Source organism: Antrostomus carolinensis, unplaced genomic scaffold (genome assembly GCF_000700745.2).
Source record: "Antrostomus carolinensis isolate BGI_N321 unplaced genomic scaffold, ASM70074v2 scaffold4321, whole genome shotgun sequence".
NCBI lineage: Eukaryota > Metazoa > Chordata > Aves > Caprimulgiformes > Caprimulgidae > Antrostomus > Antrostomus carolinensis.
Genome location: NW_010293382.1, coordinates 1 through 18,052, shown reverse-complemented (window position 1 = coordinate 18,052; position 18,052 = coordinate 1). Strand labels below are relative to the sequence as shown.

Below are 18,052 nucleotides of genomic sequence, written 5' to 3'. Positions count from 1 at the left end.
CAGGAATTTTCCTTTGCAAGAACAACCTCTTCAAAATTTCAGCTTGCTAACAAAAATATATTGGAAAGTACTACCTGTATAACAGATTACAAGTAATTTGATTCAAAAAAGACAACTGCCAGACAGTGTAATTCCAGATTCTCTGGACAGCTCTCATTAATAAGAAAACAGCAGCCACATGTGAAAATGTTACTGTCTTTTTACCTTTGGCCAGCACTGGCTATAGTCCTCTTCCTCTTCTGAAGCCTTTTTATCCAAACGCCGGTCAATGTCTTGCTGCCGCCAGGTTTTAAATGCTGCTCCCAAAAGGCCATGAACAAAAAGGATGTCTGCTCTGATGGGCTGACTGATACAAAAAAAGGAATTTTTAAGAGAAGCATGGTACATATTCTTTTAACAAATTAACTTTACACAGAAGTTTTAACCTAAGGGATGCCAAAATGCTATTTTTAATACTGCATGCGATTCCTTGACACTTGACATCATGACAACATTTAATGACATTCCATGGCATTCCAAAGAAGATACTCAGATCAAGACAAAACACAGGGATCCACCCAGAAGAGAGAGATATAAAAAGAGGTACAGAAAGTACCCACCTCACAAGTCTATTTTTCTATAATGAAAACCACCATTATCTCCAGCTACTGTTAATGCAGCTTGGGAGCTCCAGCTTTATCATCAAATTAAATCTTTGCTGTAAACTGATTAACACCAAGGACCCAGGGAGTAGATGCTACTAAGTGACATACCACACTTCAGTCCCAGGTACACAATCACTATTAAAAGAAGCTGAAGCTGTAGATTTACTGCATCTTAGGCCAACAGGTGCTGCTGCTGGCAGAATAATTACAAGGCACTGTATCCCAGGACAGCCAGTGCAAGGGTTAAGTGGTTGCAACGCATGCAAAGCAGTAATTCATCTCATGGTTCGTGTTTGGATTTTCCCATGCAGTACAATAATACTCCTCTCATGGTTATGGACTGCTCTGACCACTTCTGTTGTTCTCCTGTTTGAGCATCTAAGTTCAGTGCTCTCAACCCACCAAAGAACAGGAGGAGCAGGTGACATCAGTATAGCAGCACTCTGATGTCAACTCTTCCAAAGTTTTGTAACTGAACAGTATAACAAGTAACTCGAAGTACAGCATGTGCAATACCTCCTTCTGCTTTACCTGCTACGATATTGTGGATGTAAGACATAAACACCATCTGGATACTTTTCTTTCACTGTGTCCCTGTCTAGATTAGCCAAAGCTCTGGATGCATGAGAAGACTGAATGACGTGGGGGGATTTCATTACTTCAGCAAGTGCAGAAACCCAGCCTGCATTGAAAAAATAAAGTGGTGGGTTAATGAATTAGAAACATCATCCAAACAAAAGAATTCAGAAACATCATTCTTCAAACTATACTTGTGAAAACAGATGTTAAAACCTAAGAATGGTAACATCAAACCAAATTATTCCAATCCACTCTGTTTACCACAGGAAAGCCAATGCTAGATAAGTGGAACTTCCAAAACTAAAAAATCCAGAGTGGCAAGGAGACAATGTATTTACTACTGTACAGCTTATGATCTGAAGGAGAATCCCTTCTCAGAAGAAAAATGAAGTGTATCAGCAGGTCAGTGCAGTTGTTAGAGAGCGAACAGATCACAAGTCTCTTTTGGCAGGTAAGATGTAAGAAAGATAAGAGGAAATAAATGTCCTAGAGACAAAATGAAGCTTAAAGCGTAAGACAGACATGGAAAACAACCCATAGGAGTAATGGCAGGTGGAGAAATTGATGCTTGCAGTGACAGTACAACCATTTGTAATTTTAAAATTCAGTGGTGAAAAACTATTTAAGGAATTAAAACATCTTGGCTATTCTCAGAACAGTATACTATGTATACCTAAGAAATATAAGAGAATTAATTAATGAAGGAAACCTTTGATACAATCCTCAATCAAATTTTAAGTCATAGCTACTTCAAGAAAAAATGGACACTTTATAATACTTTACCTAAGGCGTAAAATAGAGCTCCTTAGACACGGATGGGGATGTTCACAGACTACTGAGAAATGCAAAGGAACACGCACATACACACATATTTCTTTAAAACCCTGATAAATCTTGTTGCTGCTAGCAAGAGTGGCCTATAAATCACAATTACATTAAAGTCAAGTTCATAAATAAAACCTGAGAAGACTTTGAAGAGACATTTTCAAATGGAGGCTGATTTGAAAAAGAAGAAACAATTTACTTCATGAGCACTGTTTCAAAATCATGCACAACATGTTGCTATTAATATAGCCAGTAAGTTGCTAGTCCAAGGTAGTCAGTTCACTGTGGACTGAGGAAAAGAATTAACTGGCATATGAGTTTTGTTTAAATGCAAGCACCTTTGAGAATTGTATTTTTTTAAATAATTATGTATATAAATTACATTTCTAAGCAGAATATAAGTTGACCACTGTGCAAGTTCTCCTTAAGAAGGACGCTATCTAAAATCTATTTTCAGTTCTCCAAATACAATGAAAGACTGCCACACTAGTCTGATTAAAACCAGTAAGGTCTCTGGTTCTGCACTTCTCTTAAAAGAGCCAAAATAAACTCAAAAATAGTGTTCAGGATCCTTCTGCCCCCAGATACTCCATGACAGCTACTACACAGTGCATCATGGCTTTTCTTCCTCTTCCTGTGCCAACATTTTTTGCAAAGGAAAGAAAGAACCTTAGAGGTTCTTTCTTCTTATGCATCATCCAATAACAAGAGAGCAGTATCATCAGCTCTTGACCAGCAGTATCCAACTGCTCATCTGTGGAGTCTGGTTCACCATCTAAAATTCCATTTGTACTGAGAGCTTTGACCCAGGGAGCTGCTGACTCTTCTGTTACAATCTCTTCCTCTACATGTATGGTTTTAGCAGTAATCATAAGAAAGTAAGAATCGTGCTAGACCTCAGACCAAAGACCTTTGTAGTCCAGCTGTCCTTCTCCAAAAGTGAGCAGTAAGGGACGTTGTTGAACAATAAAAGAATAGAGCAATAACAGGGCAAGTATATAGTGCTGATTCTCCACTACATCCTCTCAGTTTTCTGTAACCAACTCGGCTTCTGTGTGTAGAGCTTGACGGATTTTTCCTTCCATGAATTTGTCTAGTCACTTTTTCAAGCTTTGTAAGTTTTCAACAATCACAATGTTTTGTAGCAAGTTTTAGTTTGGCCATGTACTGTATGAAAAAAAAAAATATTAATTTGTTCTGCCTCTTGATAATTTAATGTACAAGAACCTTTGGTCTTGCACTATGAGAAAACAGCAGATGATCACTCCCTCCTTGCCTTCTCTATGCCACTAAGGACTTCAAAAATCTCTGTCATATTCTCCTTCAGTTGCTTTTTCCATACTAAGTGTCTTAGTCTAGTTATTTGTGCTTTATACCACAGCCATTCCAAATTTTTCATCGCTCTCACAGTCTTTCCCTGTGCCTTTGTTACTTATTTTTGCAACAGGGAGATTAAAAATGCACACTGTGTTTAAGAGGCACACATATACAACAGCATATCGATATATTTTATTTTTATTTCTTTCCTAATAACACATTGGTAATTATTTATTTGGTACAGAACTTTCATTGTGATATTTGGGTGGTATTAAAGAAGGGGCATCAGAGCAAAGCTTAGCAGAAGTTACTAGCTTAATACTAAGCAAGGGAGGGTGGGAAGGCATGTTTCACTTTGCTCCTAAAATCAAGGACTGCAAGCTGGTCTGTTCCTTCACAAGACTAAAACACAGACAATTAAAAAAAAAGTCTACAAGGTAGGTGATCTGTAGGACAGGAGTAGGAAACTAAAAAGATTTCTGCCAGTAATGTGAACCAAACATCAACCAAGTCCAAATTTTCACCATCCATCAGACTTCAAGCACCTCTGTAGCACTGACATATATTGGCTAGACAGCATACAGGAGTTTTCAATCAACACCATCTAAACTGTCTATATTTTTTGTATTAAAAAAATGCACAGCCTCCCTACCTTCCCAAATACAAAACCAACACCACTACCATGGTCCTTTGCCTTTTACAAAAGCAGCGGATCCTCTGAAAATTTTAGAATAGAAACCTGACATTTAGACTGCTGGCACTTGCTTTCCTTTTACCTGCACGTACTATGGATGAATGGAGACGTTCATCCAAAGCCATATTTCCAATAATGCGAATGATGTTCCGTTGTATTTTTGCTGAATCTTTACGTAGCTGGTATATCCTCTGTAGCAGCTGAAGGCCTCCTTTAGCTTCAATTTTATCACAGTGAGAGGAAATCTAGCATTACACAACAAATACAGTGACAATAATTAGACATTCTGAAAAAGGTTCTTTGCGATGCTGTTCATTCACAAATCAGGGAATTTTAAGGAGCTGGTATGATGCAGAGCCCTTATTACCTAGAAATTCTTACTAATCTAGAGATTATTATGCCATAGTTGAAGAGGAAGTAAATATTTTAATATGCTAAATGCATGATTTCTACAGATTGACAGCCTCAAAGACGCTGAGTACCATCGCTCTACTCTCTTCCACATCTTAGGGAGATGCGATTGCTCTCCACTTGGTGTGATGAAATTTCAACTAAAATTCAAGAGTGTGATCAGGACAACTGTCTGCATTTGTTAAGGCACTATCTCAATCAGAGCTACCTGTCCTCCTGTTCACCACCTCAAATGCAGGAATTATAATCCCTTCTCCTTGAAATGCAAACGTATTTCTACATTCCAAATAGTACTGCTACCATTATTGATCTTAAGGGCAATAATAGATTCCAGTCCAAGCAGATGAGTATGCACTAATTAGTTGTAGTGTCAACTATTGATATTGGCCAAATGCTCATGACCTGTACATGTTGACTACAGTGCTTAAAAATGTGTGGTAGTTATGGAACTGCTGATGTCCTCAAGTCTGTGGCTTTCAACAAAGACAGACACACATTCAGAATGAGTACAGTCACAACCTGTAAAACTGAAAATCTGGAATATAACAAATTCTAGATTAAGTCAGAATTCCTAACTACATGGAAGATATTAAAGGAATACTGGTAAACTTTATCCATTCCTACCACCAGTAACAATTTGGTATTCTCAACACTGTCTCTCAGTGCTCTAGGCTCCTGAGCAATTACGTGCACACAGAAGGGTGCAGCAATAGGAAACAAGAATCACTGTTACACAAAGTCTTCCATACTCTTCATCTGTGTCTGCAAAGAACAGACACTGGCCCTGGGAAGATGCACTGTATTAGCTGCATGCTGTGCAATATTCTGCCCAAAGGCAGTGACCCTTGAAGGAGGGGCCTTTGTGAATAGCCAAGGTTTACATCCCATTCTGGCTTCTGATTACAGTGACTTCATGAGGCTACTTTGCTTTCTGGAAACCTGGCACTAGAGTTAGATTAAGAGCTGTAAGAAGAGACCACTTGTAAGCTTTCTGAACTGATATACACCAACTCACACAAATCCACACATACTTTCCTCCGAGAATTTCACATCACCAGTTATCTTGCTTACTGAGAAGCTGTAGAGTAGAAAGACCGTTTGATACCTCACGGTATCTATCTCCAGTGACCTTGAGTGTCAGTGGGAGGTAGCCTTACACAGAAAAGGTTTGTTAAAGCCATTCAGACTTCAGGCATTCTCTCCTGCTTTTCCACATCTGAGCTGCCTTTTACTTCTTGAAAGGTACATACAGGCATACCACAGGGGAACTTACACAGGCTAATGAGAAACAATAACAGAACTTACATACACTTCCCATGGAAAAAAACCAAATGGTTTATTATGCTGCCTTTCAATTCACATCAGTCTCAGTTGTCTGAACATCTTTACAGAAGGGGTGAGGGGTAAGAGACAAGGAAATGCTAAGACCTTCCTCAATATATGAGAGAGCATTAGAAAGGAATGTTTATAAATGTAGCTTTTCAGTTATAGTTTAAAGGACAAATTACCTTAGAATGCTGCACTAAAGCTTGCAAGCAAAAGAGTTCCACCGTCTCTGAAGGGATTTTACTCAATGTCTCACAATATGGAAGTCCATTTCCTCCAAAACACCATAAGCCTCCCTGAAATGAGAATCAGTAAAAATTACACCACATTCGAAATGGCTACATAAAATAAGCATTTCTAAATTAAAACTTGAAGTGTGTAATGATCTATAAAAATTGCTATAAAGAATGCACAGCATGCATGCACTTTTCAAAATGTACAAATTACACAACAGTCACCACTAAAATATCTACTGTTTTTAACTGAAAATATTAACTAGATTTTCAGTCAATACTCTCCCTAGTCTATTAACCTCAAAACATACAATAAAGGGAGACAATGTAGGCTTTTCATTTTGTTAATGAATGTCTTCTAAGATTGTTTGCTTAAGCATAAAAAAGTAAAAATCAGACTGCATCTAAATTTCCATAGTTGCAGAGATCAGGAGGAAAAAAGGTCTTCAACACATAGCACGGTCTCTGAAGCCCAGCCTCTCTCAATCATGCAGTCAGAAGACCAGCATAACCTCCATAAAAAACAGTTTTCTAGAACAGCATGATTATCAAAATACCTCCAAGTGTGGTGTCTTACCAAAGCTCCCCTGGTAGCAAGAGCTCTGGTTGTGAAAACAATAAAGGAATGATAGTGTAAAAATATTACACATAACTGTATCATAGGAAACAAAGAGTTATTGTGCTCTGAAATCTCTGAACAAAGCCTGATAGGCATCATTATTAAAATACGACAGTAATTTTTGTTATTGTATCTTATAAAAAATAATAATCACCTATTTTAAAAGTTACAAGTTTTTAATAAAAAAATAAAATGCACAAGAGAGAATGGATGACACTGGCATTACAATTACTATTTTTAAGCAATAACGGCACTTTAAATGACGTTTCTAAAGCCACTTAGGAAATTGTTGGACAAATTTGAAGAATTCCTAGTTTCCAAGTCCTGACAGACCACCAGACTATTCCCATTCTGGTTTTGGCAAGAGTGACTTGTTACAGGGAGGCATTCCCATGCGATATAACAGAGTTTACTATTTTAGGTGTGCTAACAACTTACCAGTTTGCAAGTGAGACTTAACAGAGTTTTAATCATTTCAGCAATAAAAGAATACTCAACCAATGGTAAGATAAAATGTGAAAAATCATTTTAGGAGCACTGTGAGGGGAAGAAAGTGTTTAGGACAAAATGTTGAAATATCTGCTTTATGGGAAGGCTTGTAAGTAAAGATATAATCTTTCACTAGACCAACGAGAAAAGCTGGGAAAGATAACAAGCTTTCAAGCCGACAGACTGTATGTAGAAGAGATTTTACTTATGATGTACAGTCACAAAGTCTCTGTATTTCTCTTCTGCTTATAATGCTCAAAAACATGGAAATAGGTTTGTATCTTTGAGCTCTGCAGCAACAAAGAACCCAAATAGTTCTGTTCTGCAGGTGGGAACTCACCCTTTGTGCAGCAAGAGTCTGACTACTTTCACGTAAAGCAAGAGATGTGAAGTACTGGACACACGGATCAAGACCAGTCTGAGGTAAAGATATTAACAACAAGCGAAGTTCATCTTCTATGGGATAATCCTGTGAGGAGTAAGCACAAACAGCTTTCACTTCTGGTCAAAGCATGAAGCAAAACACAGAGAAAAGAAAGATCTGAAATAATGGAATCAGACATACTAATACATAAAATACAAACGCTGGACTTGAGGGCTCTGCAACTTTGGTTTAAATAGTTACACCTGTAAAGATTTTGGAAACTAGTAATTCTAAAATCACCAACTGAGTGATGAAAAGCAAGCTTTAAACTTCATACTTCGGTGGCCTTATTCTAATAGGTCCCACAGTCACAGAACTTGTAGTTATTATAATCCTTGCTACAATCAGAGATGGAGACATATCTGATATGCAGAGTAACACTTGCTGCCACAATTATTTCCTTCAATTTCCTTCAACTTCAGCAGATTGGGAATTCTTAGCTTCCAATATATATCCTCAGATATATCACCTAGCAATCACACTGCTGTAAAAGTAAAGTATATACACAACCATATACTAGAATAACCCAGTACTTCAGAACTGACAGATACTGATCCACTATCATGTAATGTTACAAAGATAAGAAAGCAAAAACTGAGAATATTGCTACCAATCAGAGCTGTTTTTCAGAGTTATGTTGGTTAAGATATACAAGTATTCTCTGACAGGGACTTCTGCCAACTTTCATTCTATTAGCATTACAAAAGCCCTTTTATATTATGCTTTGTGTGCCAAATCTGCTTATTGAAGAAGCTGATATGATGACATGACTGCTCAAACTACCCTATACATATACATATACATACACATATATATACACATACTTACTAATTAACATAAAAATAAATTGAAGCCAAATCTATCCAATATGCATTTGCTGGTACCTAAAAGCTGTCAATAGAGGTGGGTGTACAGCAGAGCACCATGCTAGCAGTGAGGATGCAAAGGCCTCTAGGAGTGCTCTCTACATATAGGATTCTGTCAGTATCAACAAGGCACTCCAGGATGACTTGATGTACATTAAGACTGCTTCACGTTGCGTATTAGGTACAGCCAGTGTGTGTGTCAGACTGGTAACTGGCTCAGACTTCACTGCTGGTAAATATGTAACGTGGACGTGCAGTCCGAGAACAGTAATTGATCAACACTCTCACCCTTACTTCTTTCTATCATGCCACTCACTAATGCAGATATATCCCGGGGTGTATATCACTATATCAGAGTCTTGCATTTTGGTCTTCATTTTACTACTCGTTAGTTACTTTAGAACTCCACCTTAGTATGGTTACCAACAGCAAAAGCACTAAAAACAAGCAAGCAAGCAAGCAAGCAAGCAAAAATCACCAATACCTACTCTTCATTTACTTACATTCTTTATTTTCGGCAGCGGTGGTGGAGGCAGGAAAAAGCGAAGGTCGATATCTTTGGATCGAGCCAAACCTATTGCAGTCCTTTGATCACAGGTTTGGGCAACTGTACCATACTGATAATCTGTAGTACATGAACTTCAGTGTTAGGCTTAACACTAACCTTAAATATTTAATTTGGTTTTAAATGCAGTTTCTGATCTACTTTGTAAACATACTGGAAAAAAGAACCACCTCCCCGCAATCTACTTAAATAATCTGATTTTGTAACCACAATTTGTGAAAGATAAAAATTGCACATGTTAGATCAGCACTATACTGAGCTGAAATACACCTATAGACCAGTTTGATAAAGGTCCTCAGATACAAACTGAGCACAAGCAAAAACAAATATTCAGTATTGCCACTGTGAAAGGAATACAAGGACTACAAACCCAAGCTGAAACCCCTGGGCTTGAGTTACAACTTGAAAGGCATCTTGCATACTTTTTTCTGCGTACAGTATTAAAACCCAGAGCCTTAAATCCAAATGCTACAAAGACACAGTTACCTAATTTTAAGTTATACAAAAGGTGTATGTTGATAAAATTGTCAATGTCACAAAATCAGGTGACCTTAGAAAAGGCAGGATAGCACCACAGTAGAGTTTTAAACAGCCCTTCCTTACTGAAGGCACAAGACGGACTTTCAGTTACTCTACTGCAGGGAAACCAGATTTAAACAGTAATTACTGTTCCTTTCCAAAACCTATCTAGTTTATAGCTGGAGAAACTGAAAATTCAGTGGTAAGCTGAATGAAAAGAAAATGTAACCTTAAAGGGAAGCAATACTCTTTTCTATAAAAATTTGTTTCTATCCTTGTTACTGTTATACAATTTAGACAAAACTGACAAGCCATTTAAAATACACTTTTCACAAACAGTCACAGATGGGCCACATTTTTTCTTTGGTGCAGATCACTTACAGCTGCAAACTGGAGTCACTGAAGTCGTGCTTTGGACAAGCGAAATACTGTATTTACGATAAATAATATCATAAATGCTGAATACGGTATGCTGAATAATTTGGTCCTAGCTGTGAAGAGTTAGCACATACTTTCAGTATTAACCTTTCCTGGACTCAGTTTTGGAATATCAGGTTAAAAAAAGCCCGTTTTCCTCATGAGGTAGTTGGCAGGAATAATCAGTTGTTTGTGAAACATCCAAATACTACAGCAATGAGCACTACAGAGAAAAGGAGATAACAAAAAGCAAACGGATTCCTGAGTACTGGCCATCTTGTGCACTGAGATCCTGAGATCCTCTGCTAACAGACAGTATTCTCCTACAAACACGAAACAGTTATATTAAATGAGTACACAAAGCTTCAGTCTGTATTAGGGTATTAGGAAAGAACAATTGCTTGAAATGGAAATACCCCCCCCATTTCAGACCAAATTTCAGAGGGTATTTACCCCTCTGCAGCTACTAGCTTTTTTTCCTGTTGGCAGCAAACTTGGAACAGCTAACTGAGACTTTGCCACACTTCTGGGACAAATTAGGCTACATCAGTGTACGTTACCATGCCAGTGACGGTTGTTTGCCAGGTCTTGTACAGCCTGCAGTCGGACCTCTTTGTCTTCTGACTGACTTCTCTTCAAGAGGAGCCATAAGGCACATTCATGATCTTCTCCATCAAATGTACTGAATTGTTCTTTTACCAGAAGACAAATACAACCCAAATTACTATTAATGAGCGTTTTAATTTGTTGAGTAAAAAAAAATCTGTTTCTTTTAATATTTGAATATTAGTTGTTAACAGTAATTTAGAGTGTAATGTTTTAATATTAAATTAGTACAATAAACAATCACAGAATGACATCAGTAAAATGCTGATCTTTAAATTAACAGGATGGTTTTGATTCATTTTAGTGGCATCAAGTTGATATTTCATATATATATATGTTGCACACACAACCCCTGGCTGGCACTTACCAACCTGAATGGCCACCTTCCAGCAGATGGAAACAATTAGCAACTCCTGAAGCTCTGATGTTGAACAATTAATTTCATAGCACAACAGTGGAGGTACAGATCGTTATAACAGATAGTTAAATGAAAATAGATAGTATGCCTCAGGAGCACAATTCTTATATAAACTGAAATTCTTTAAATTTTTTTAATTACTCTAAAAAGCAGTGGCACCTTGTTACAAAAAGTCTGTGCTGCTTTCCATTAATATTGGCAATTCTGAAGAAAACACATCATACTTTTCTAAAATGAAATTTTGAGAGTATTTCATCCTTCAAACACCTTTTGTACAGAAACTGGCATCAAATATTAACCTGGTATCTTAATCTTCAAATCTCTTCTGAAAAAAAATCTCAGATATCTTCTTAACCACCATTCATTTACTTTAAGAAAAGGAATGATTTTAATACACAGAAAATATACTAATATTCTATATTAATATAGAAAATTATAAGTAATACTACCACCATTTCAAACATAAAATATCAAGTTGTAAGAAAAATTATTTTACTTTCTAAAAGGCCTATTTTTTTACTATGCAAAAATAGTAATGATAGATAAAGCCATGCTTTCAAAACCTACCATTAAAAGGTCTCCGGAAAATTTTAGCTTCTGTTTCTAGAATTTTCCTCACTGCTTTATGGATTTCTTTTCTGGCTTGGTATGTGATCCCTACAAGAATTTTTTTAAGATTACTGGAAGTCTGAAAGATAGTTCTGTCACATTATTTTTCATATCTACATATATGAAAATATATATATATATACACACACACACACATATATATGTATGGACATATATAGAGAGAATTATCTCATATGTATGTATAGATCTATCTTAAAAATACAGCCACCAACTTAAAATAAATTCAGTGACATTGTGAAGAACATTATTTTCGTAACAGATCTCAGGAATTATAACTTCCTTTATATAAGGGTGACTTCCAGAAACATTCTATTATATTAAAATTCTGGTTTTAGAATCCAAATAATTATGCATCTTACCTTGATATTCACTTGGATTTAGAGAACTTGTTCGTACATATACATAAGATTTAAGTTTTTCTTGATGTATAGCTTGAGTATCAATTTGCAGTAACTTCTTTAAGGACAGGATTTCATATGTAATGAATACAAAACCTCTTTAAATAAAAGAAAACAGCATATGAATATTAATTAAAAATATTATGGCAAAAATATGTTAACAATCATTTTGGTATAAATCATCCAGATTCTACCAAATATATAATACTCCACAGATTATTTTAATTTAGCAAAGTAGAGAAAAGATTCTAAAATACTGAAAACAAGTAATAAATACCAGAAAATATGCTTCAAAACTATATTCTACCATGTCTAAAGGTCCCCTAATATTATCACATTTTTTGGAAGATCCATGAATTAAATTTTTAACTGTATATATAAGTTACATATATGCTTGTCAGTTACAACTTACCCTAGTATAAGTGATCCAGTTACCTTTGCAATTTTTCCTTAAAAAAAATGAAAAATTCAGGTCAAAGTTGTTTGTATCACCTCAATATAAACACAGATAGCATGTGATTACCAGACAGTAAGAATGTCAGCCATTAAGAATAAGCTCTTAAAAATTATTCTATTGCTCTCTGGCTTTCAGGAAACCAGTACCTAAATTTACAAATGGAGAAAACTTTACTTGATTAGAATTTCCTGCTCTCCTACACAAGATGATAAAACACGTATCCTGCCAGTGCTATTTACTTTGAGTATTGCTACCTATCAATTATATTCATTGCTCATCTGCAGGAATCAACAGTAAACTTCCTCTGCCTATATCATTAGCATTCATTTGGAACTCTCAATTATTTTAAGGAGTTAACTTTTTCTTACATGGTGTGGGTATTTCTTCAATGTTTATTAATATATATAGGAGGATGTATGTTCTTTGAAAAGTCCTGCAGAGTCTCCCTAAGAAAATATATTTTTAAAAATAATTCCATTGAGTCTAATTTATAAAGTAAAAAGCTGCATAAATAGGACACTTGCAACAATTTCCCTTTTAAGTTTAATTCCTGTCAGATTTGAGATATTTTGCCTGGACAAAGCTGAGCTGATTACCTGGATGTAAGGATCTCAATACAGAGAAACTATTATTCCCAGTAGCAGCAAATCCAATGGAACACATCTCACCTATCATGAATAATTTATTTTCCTCAGCATGAACTGAGAGATTTGCCCCACAACCACCGCCACCAAGTTCTGTCTTTGTGAGACCATAAGGATTTTGGCATGCAGACAAGAGACACATACACGTCAAAGAAATAACTGGCAGAGAAGGCTGAGAGGTAAAAAATTGCAATGCTTCCTGAAGAGCAGAAATGGAAATATCCTATCTTTTAATGCTTAAAATTAAACATTGAAATCATAAGAACTGTCATTCTATACAGAAGGCACCAGAGAAAGCACCAACTAAGCAGGGAAGACTGCAGAGCTAATATCAGTAAATAAGGAGAAAGAAACAATAGAAATGAACTTTATTCAAACTTTATGGATGTAATTGTTTCATGGCTCTAGAAGTTAGGAAAAAAAAAAGCAGATACAAAACAGAGTTCAAGATAATTAAATGAGATGGCATCTGGCAGGGGGGACAACCTTCATCTTGTGTTCTAATCCCAGATAATCTGCTGGTGTCATTTGACACATCACTAGGCAAAGCAAGGTCAGAAGCAGATGTGCACTTTAGGAAAATAAAAGTTTTTGATCACACAGTATTCGGGGATATAGATCTTCTGCATCATTTAATTATGCATGGCATCACACCAACACAGATTTTCCCTTTTTATTAACATGTCAGATCAATACCTACAGAACTGTACTTACTGATATCATTCCATGGTAGGTGTGTTTTTGTGGCTGGACCAGAAGTTCCTATTTGTCTATAGGAAAATATACAGTAAGCAGCCACTGACATTCTGTATATTAAAAAAAAAAGAAGCAATTATTGATTTGAGAATTACAGCAGAAAACCTGTAGCAGGTTGGGTTTTTTTCTGTCTTTTTAAAGCAAAGGTCAGGATATCAAAGGTCATGGTTTACAACAAAGGTCACAATAAACCATATTTATGTCATTTTACTCCATATAAAATGCTCTAATTAAAGACGTCTATAAACTCCTCAATTTAATAGGCTGCATTTCAATTACAAGAAAAGTTTAAAGCAGTTTTTTCACACAATTATGCATTACTGTTGATTTTAGTGAGTATGCATCTCCAGTTAACTTCTCTGCTTGTAAACTTCCTTTCCTGCTTCTTAGTAGCTCTCCCTTAAACACCAGATACAGTCATATCTCCATCAAGACATTACTCAATACGACACGGGCTTCAATACAACTCAGCAACCAGCTGCTTTTAAAGTTCATAATTGATTGTGTTGGCAAGTAAGTCTTTTATTTTGACTAACAAGGCTCCAAGAACTACTACATATTTTTGCCTTTAAAGGGCAAATCAGAGTAATACTTCAAGAACATAAAAACTGTACAGTTAATAAAAATAAATACTGGTTCTAAAATGTTCTGACTCCATGGGCTTGTGAAACTCATAGGGCATGCTTGCAGCTAAAACACAGAGGATAAATCTCCTTCTAGAAAAATTCTTACACATGCAAAAGTATGGAAAGCTAGATATAGCCATGAAGACAAGGAGAACCTTTTCTAAAATTAAGATCTTAGCAATTCAGCACTATGAAGACGCAGAATACTGACAGGCTAATTGCACTGTATCCACTGAATGCTGAAATCAAACTAAGCGATATTTTTTTCCAAATAGCCACAAACAAAGGTACTGAAAGTATTTTAGAACTACCAAAGTTCTGAATGTAGAAGCAACCCAATGCAAGCATGAATATTCTTGACAGTAACATGGTCTCCACGAAGGCAGCATCCGAGTGCTTCGGAAATGTGAAACATCCAAATACTACAGCAATGAGCACTTGACCTATCTAGACACTGAACTTTCCTCATTTTACAGGCAGGAAAATGAGTTAAGACAAGCATGCTGCAACTCCTTTACATGTTCTAGATATTACCTTGCCTCTTTCAACAAGTGGGACTCTTCAGGAGGGACTGTAAAGGAGCCAGGCTCTTTAGCCCACTGATCAAGGCTGCACAATGAAGTTCAAAGAAAGTATAGTGCTATTAGTCAAGCACCCGAAAACCCAGGGAATTTAGGCCAGACAAAAGCACCAGTTCCTGATTCTACCACTCACATATATTTACCACTTCACGTGTTAGCAAACGTCACAGATAGAACATGTAGTATTTTTAGTGCAAAAATTATGCCAAAATCCACAAAAAATATCAAACTTCCCCATCACAAGAGAGACCTGGAGCAGCTAGAACAAGTCCAGAGGAGGCCACAAGGATGATCCGAGGGCTGGAGCACCTCTCCTATAAGGACAGGCTGAGAGAGTTGGGGCTGGTCAGCCTGGAGAAGAGAAGGCTTCGGGGAGACCCTATAGCAGCCTTCCAGTACCTGAATTTACCACTTCACGTGTTAGCAAACGTCACAGCCTTCACATTTGATTTATATGAGAAAAACGTACCCAAAGTTAGGAAAATACACTTTGGCAACCCACAACAATCAACTTCTGTACATTACCTCTACTAAAGACTTAATTTCAAGTCTTAACAGATAGAACATGTAGTATTTTTAGTGCAAAAATTATGCCAAAATCCACAAAAAATATCAAACTTCCCCATCACAAGAGAGACCTGGAGCAGCTAGAACAAGTCCAGAGGAGGCCACAAGTATGATCCGAGGGCTGGAGCACCTCTCCTATAAGGACAGGCTGAGAGAGTTGGGGCTGTTCAGCCTGGAGAAGAGAAGGCTTCGGGGAGACCCTATAGCAGCCTTCCAGTACCTGAAGGGGCCTACAAGAGAGCTGGGGAGGGACTTTTCATAAGGGCAGGGAGTGATAGAACAAGGGGTAATGGCTTTAAACTGGAAGAGGGCAGGTTTAGATTAGATATTAGGAAGAAGTTCTTCCCTGTGAGGGTGGTCAGACACTGGAACAGGTTGCCCAGAGAAGCTGTGGCTGCCCCCTCCCTGGAAGTGTTCCAGGCCAGGCTGGATGATGCTTTGAGCAACCTGGTCTAGTGGAAGGTGTCCCTGCTGATGGCAGGGGGGGTTGGAACTAGGTGATCTTTAAGGTCCCTTCCAACCCAAACCATTCTATGATTCTATGATTCCAACAATCACAAAATACACAAAAATCTGCTGCTAAACACACTGCAGAAGCAACGTGAAATTCATATTTTATGGCAGGTGAAATTTTAGTGTCTGCATTGATACACTTATGTGGATTGAAATACTGAATTAAGTCAATCTGTTTAAACAGATTTAAAACCACACTGCTATGTATTCAACAAATTATTATGTTGGAAACATAGGCATCCTTATCAAATGTCAAATTAAGTCTGTATCACCACAATGACAATTAACTCAAAACGATAAAATGTCATGTGTGTAATTCTTGATCAGTAAATCTGATCTTGAAATATGGGAGCCTCTGATATTCTCCTTGAATTTAAGGTAATCTCTACAGACAAAAAAAGACCTTATGGCACTTTTAATGTCAGTGGCCATTTTCTCTGAACAAGGGGACTTTTTTGTTTCCTTCCATTATTATGTCTTTCCTCTTTTCCTGTTTCCCTAAAGTTTTAATTTTTCCCTGTTCTCTTGCATGTGTTTGGTAGATTTTGGAAAAACATCAGCATTAACCCAACACCATCACAATCATAACAGACAACTACAACTACTTGGCTTCTGTCATTTCAGTATCATGTTTATCCATTCACTTTGACAGAGCACACAACACTATGAAACACTTTTAAGACATTAATAATTAGTCCCCTGGGAACACCTCCCCTGCTTCCAAACTCCCTGTCTAATCCATGGCAGTTCCTTTACTGTCTTTATTCGCAGACCACAGTACTGCCCTCATTTTTGGCTGGGACAGAGCTTCGTAGCTAGAATAGTGTTTTGGTTTCAGCCTGGGATTTGTTATGAGAAGAACTCTGATAACATACCAGTGTTTTCAGTTGTCACTGGAAGGCGAAGGACTTTGCGTTTTGCTAATCTCCGTGTGCAAGGTCGGGTGGGGGGAAAGAATATTTAAATTAACACACTAAACTGGCATTTGGATATGCCAATGGGATACACCATATCACACAACATCATGTTCAGTACATTAATGAGGGTCTCTCTAGCTCTCGCTTGGGCTCTCACTCTTCTAGGATTACGTTTTCAGAATTGTTGCTTCTCCAGATTGTTATCTGAGAACAGGCTGGGCTTGGTCAGCAACTGGTGAGTAATTGCACTGTGTATCACTCATTTGCATATTTTATTATTACTATTATCATTACTATATTAACTTTTCTATTATTTCAGTTATTAAATTGTTCTTATTTCAACCTAAGAGTCTCCTTACCCTTACCCCTCCAACTCTCTCCCCTATTCCCTGTAGGGGGGTGGGAAGAGCGAGTGAGTGGCTGCGTTTGGGTGCTGGCCAAGTGAAACCACCATAATGACTCACATTTATTCTGCTACCTAAGCACAGTCTGTAACTGCAATAAACTCATAGTTCAGTGACAGCAGGTGCCACAATTCCCTGAATTCAAAATGTGCACCTGCAAACACAAGAGGCCAAAGCGAGTACCAGAAACCTCTGCTCAGGTCTGAGCGCACACATGCTTAGGTATGTAAAAACATAAGGCAAAAAGATGCATTTTGCACCGTTCCACAGCTGGTTCAGGAAGCTCTGCAGTCCACAGCGAGCTCCTGCCCCGGCCCGCGCCGATGGGGCTGTGTGGTGCCAACCTCTCTGTCACCACCCCAGCGCAGGGCAGGAACGCTGCTGCCTTGCAACTGCGCAACTCCAGGACATTAAAAAAACCCCCCACAATTTTAGGCAAGGAAGTAGCTAAATGGCTGTCTATCTGGTTTCACTAGGATAATTTCCCTCTTAGTAGTGAGAATAGCTGTGCTCTAGTTTCATTGTGGGACTTGTTATGGGAAGAATGTTGATAAAAATTATTACCATTTTATTTTGATGAGTAAATAGTTTTTATCTCAACCCGTGA

The 18,052-nt window shown here is 37.4% G+C and overlaps 1 protein-coding gene across 1 annotated transcript in view; it reads right to left on the bottom strand.

The window, feature by feature from the left end:
- SERAC1 (serine active site containing 1) overlaps positions 1–13,886 on the bottom strand; it is a 19,937-nt gene extending 6,051 nt beyond the window's left edge. Inside the window, exons 1-11 of the mRNA XM_010177238.2 lie at positions 13,796–13,886; positions 12,393–12,429; positions 11,942–12,078; positions 11,520–11,609; positions 10,489–10,620; positions 8,931–9,052; positions 7,478–7,606; positions 5,979–6,092; positions 4,142–4,304; positions 1,176–1,326; positions 205–346 (exon numbers count right to left, since the gene is read on the bottom strand). Coding sequence (XP_010175540.1) covers positions 205–346; positions 1,176–1,326; positions 4,142–4,304; positions 5,979–6,092; positions 7,478–7,606; positions 8,931–9,052; positions 10,489–10,620; positions 11,520–11,609; positions 11,942–12,078; positions 12,393–12,429; positions 13,796–13,886 — 1,308 coding nt within the window. The remainder of the gene's footprint in view (positions 1–204; positions 347–1,175; positions 1,327–4,141; positions 4,305–5,978; positions 6,093–7,477; positions 7,607–8,930; positions 9,053–10,488; positions 10,621–11,519; positions 11,610–11,941; positions 12,079–12,392; positions 12,430–13,795) is intronic.
- Between the last annotated feature and the right edge of the window lie 4,166 nt (positions 13,887–18,052).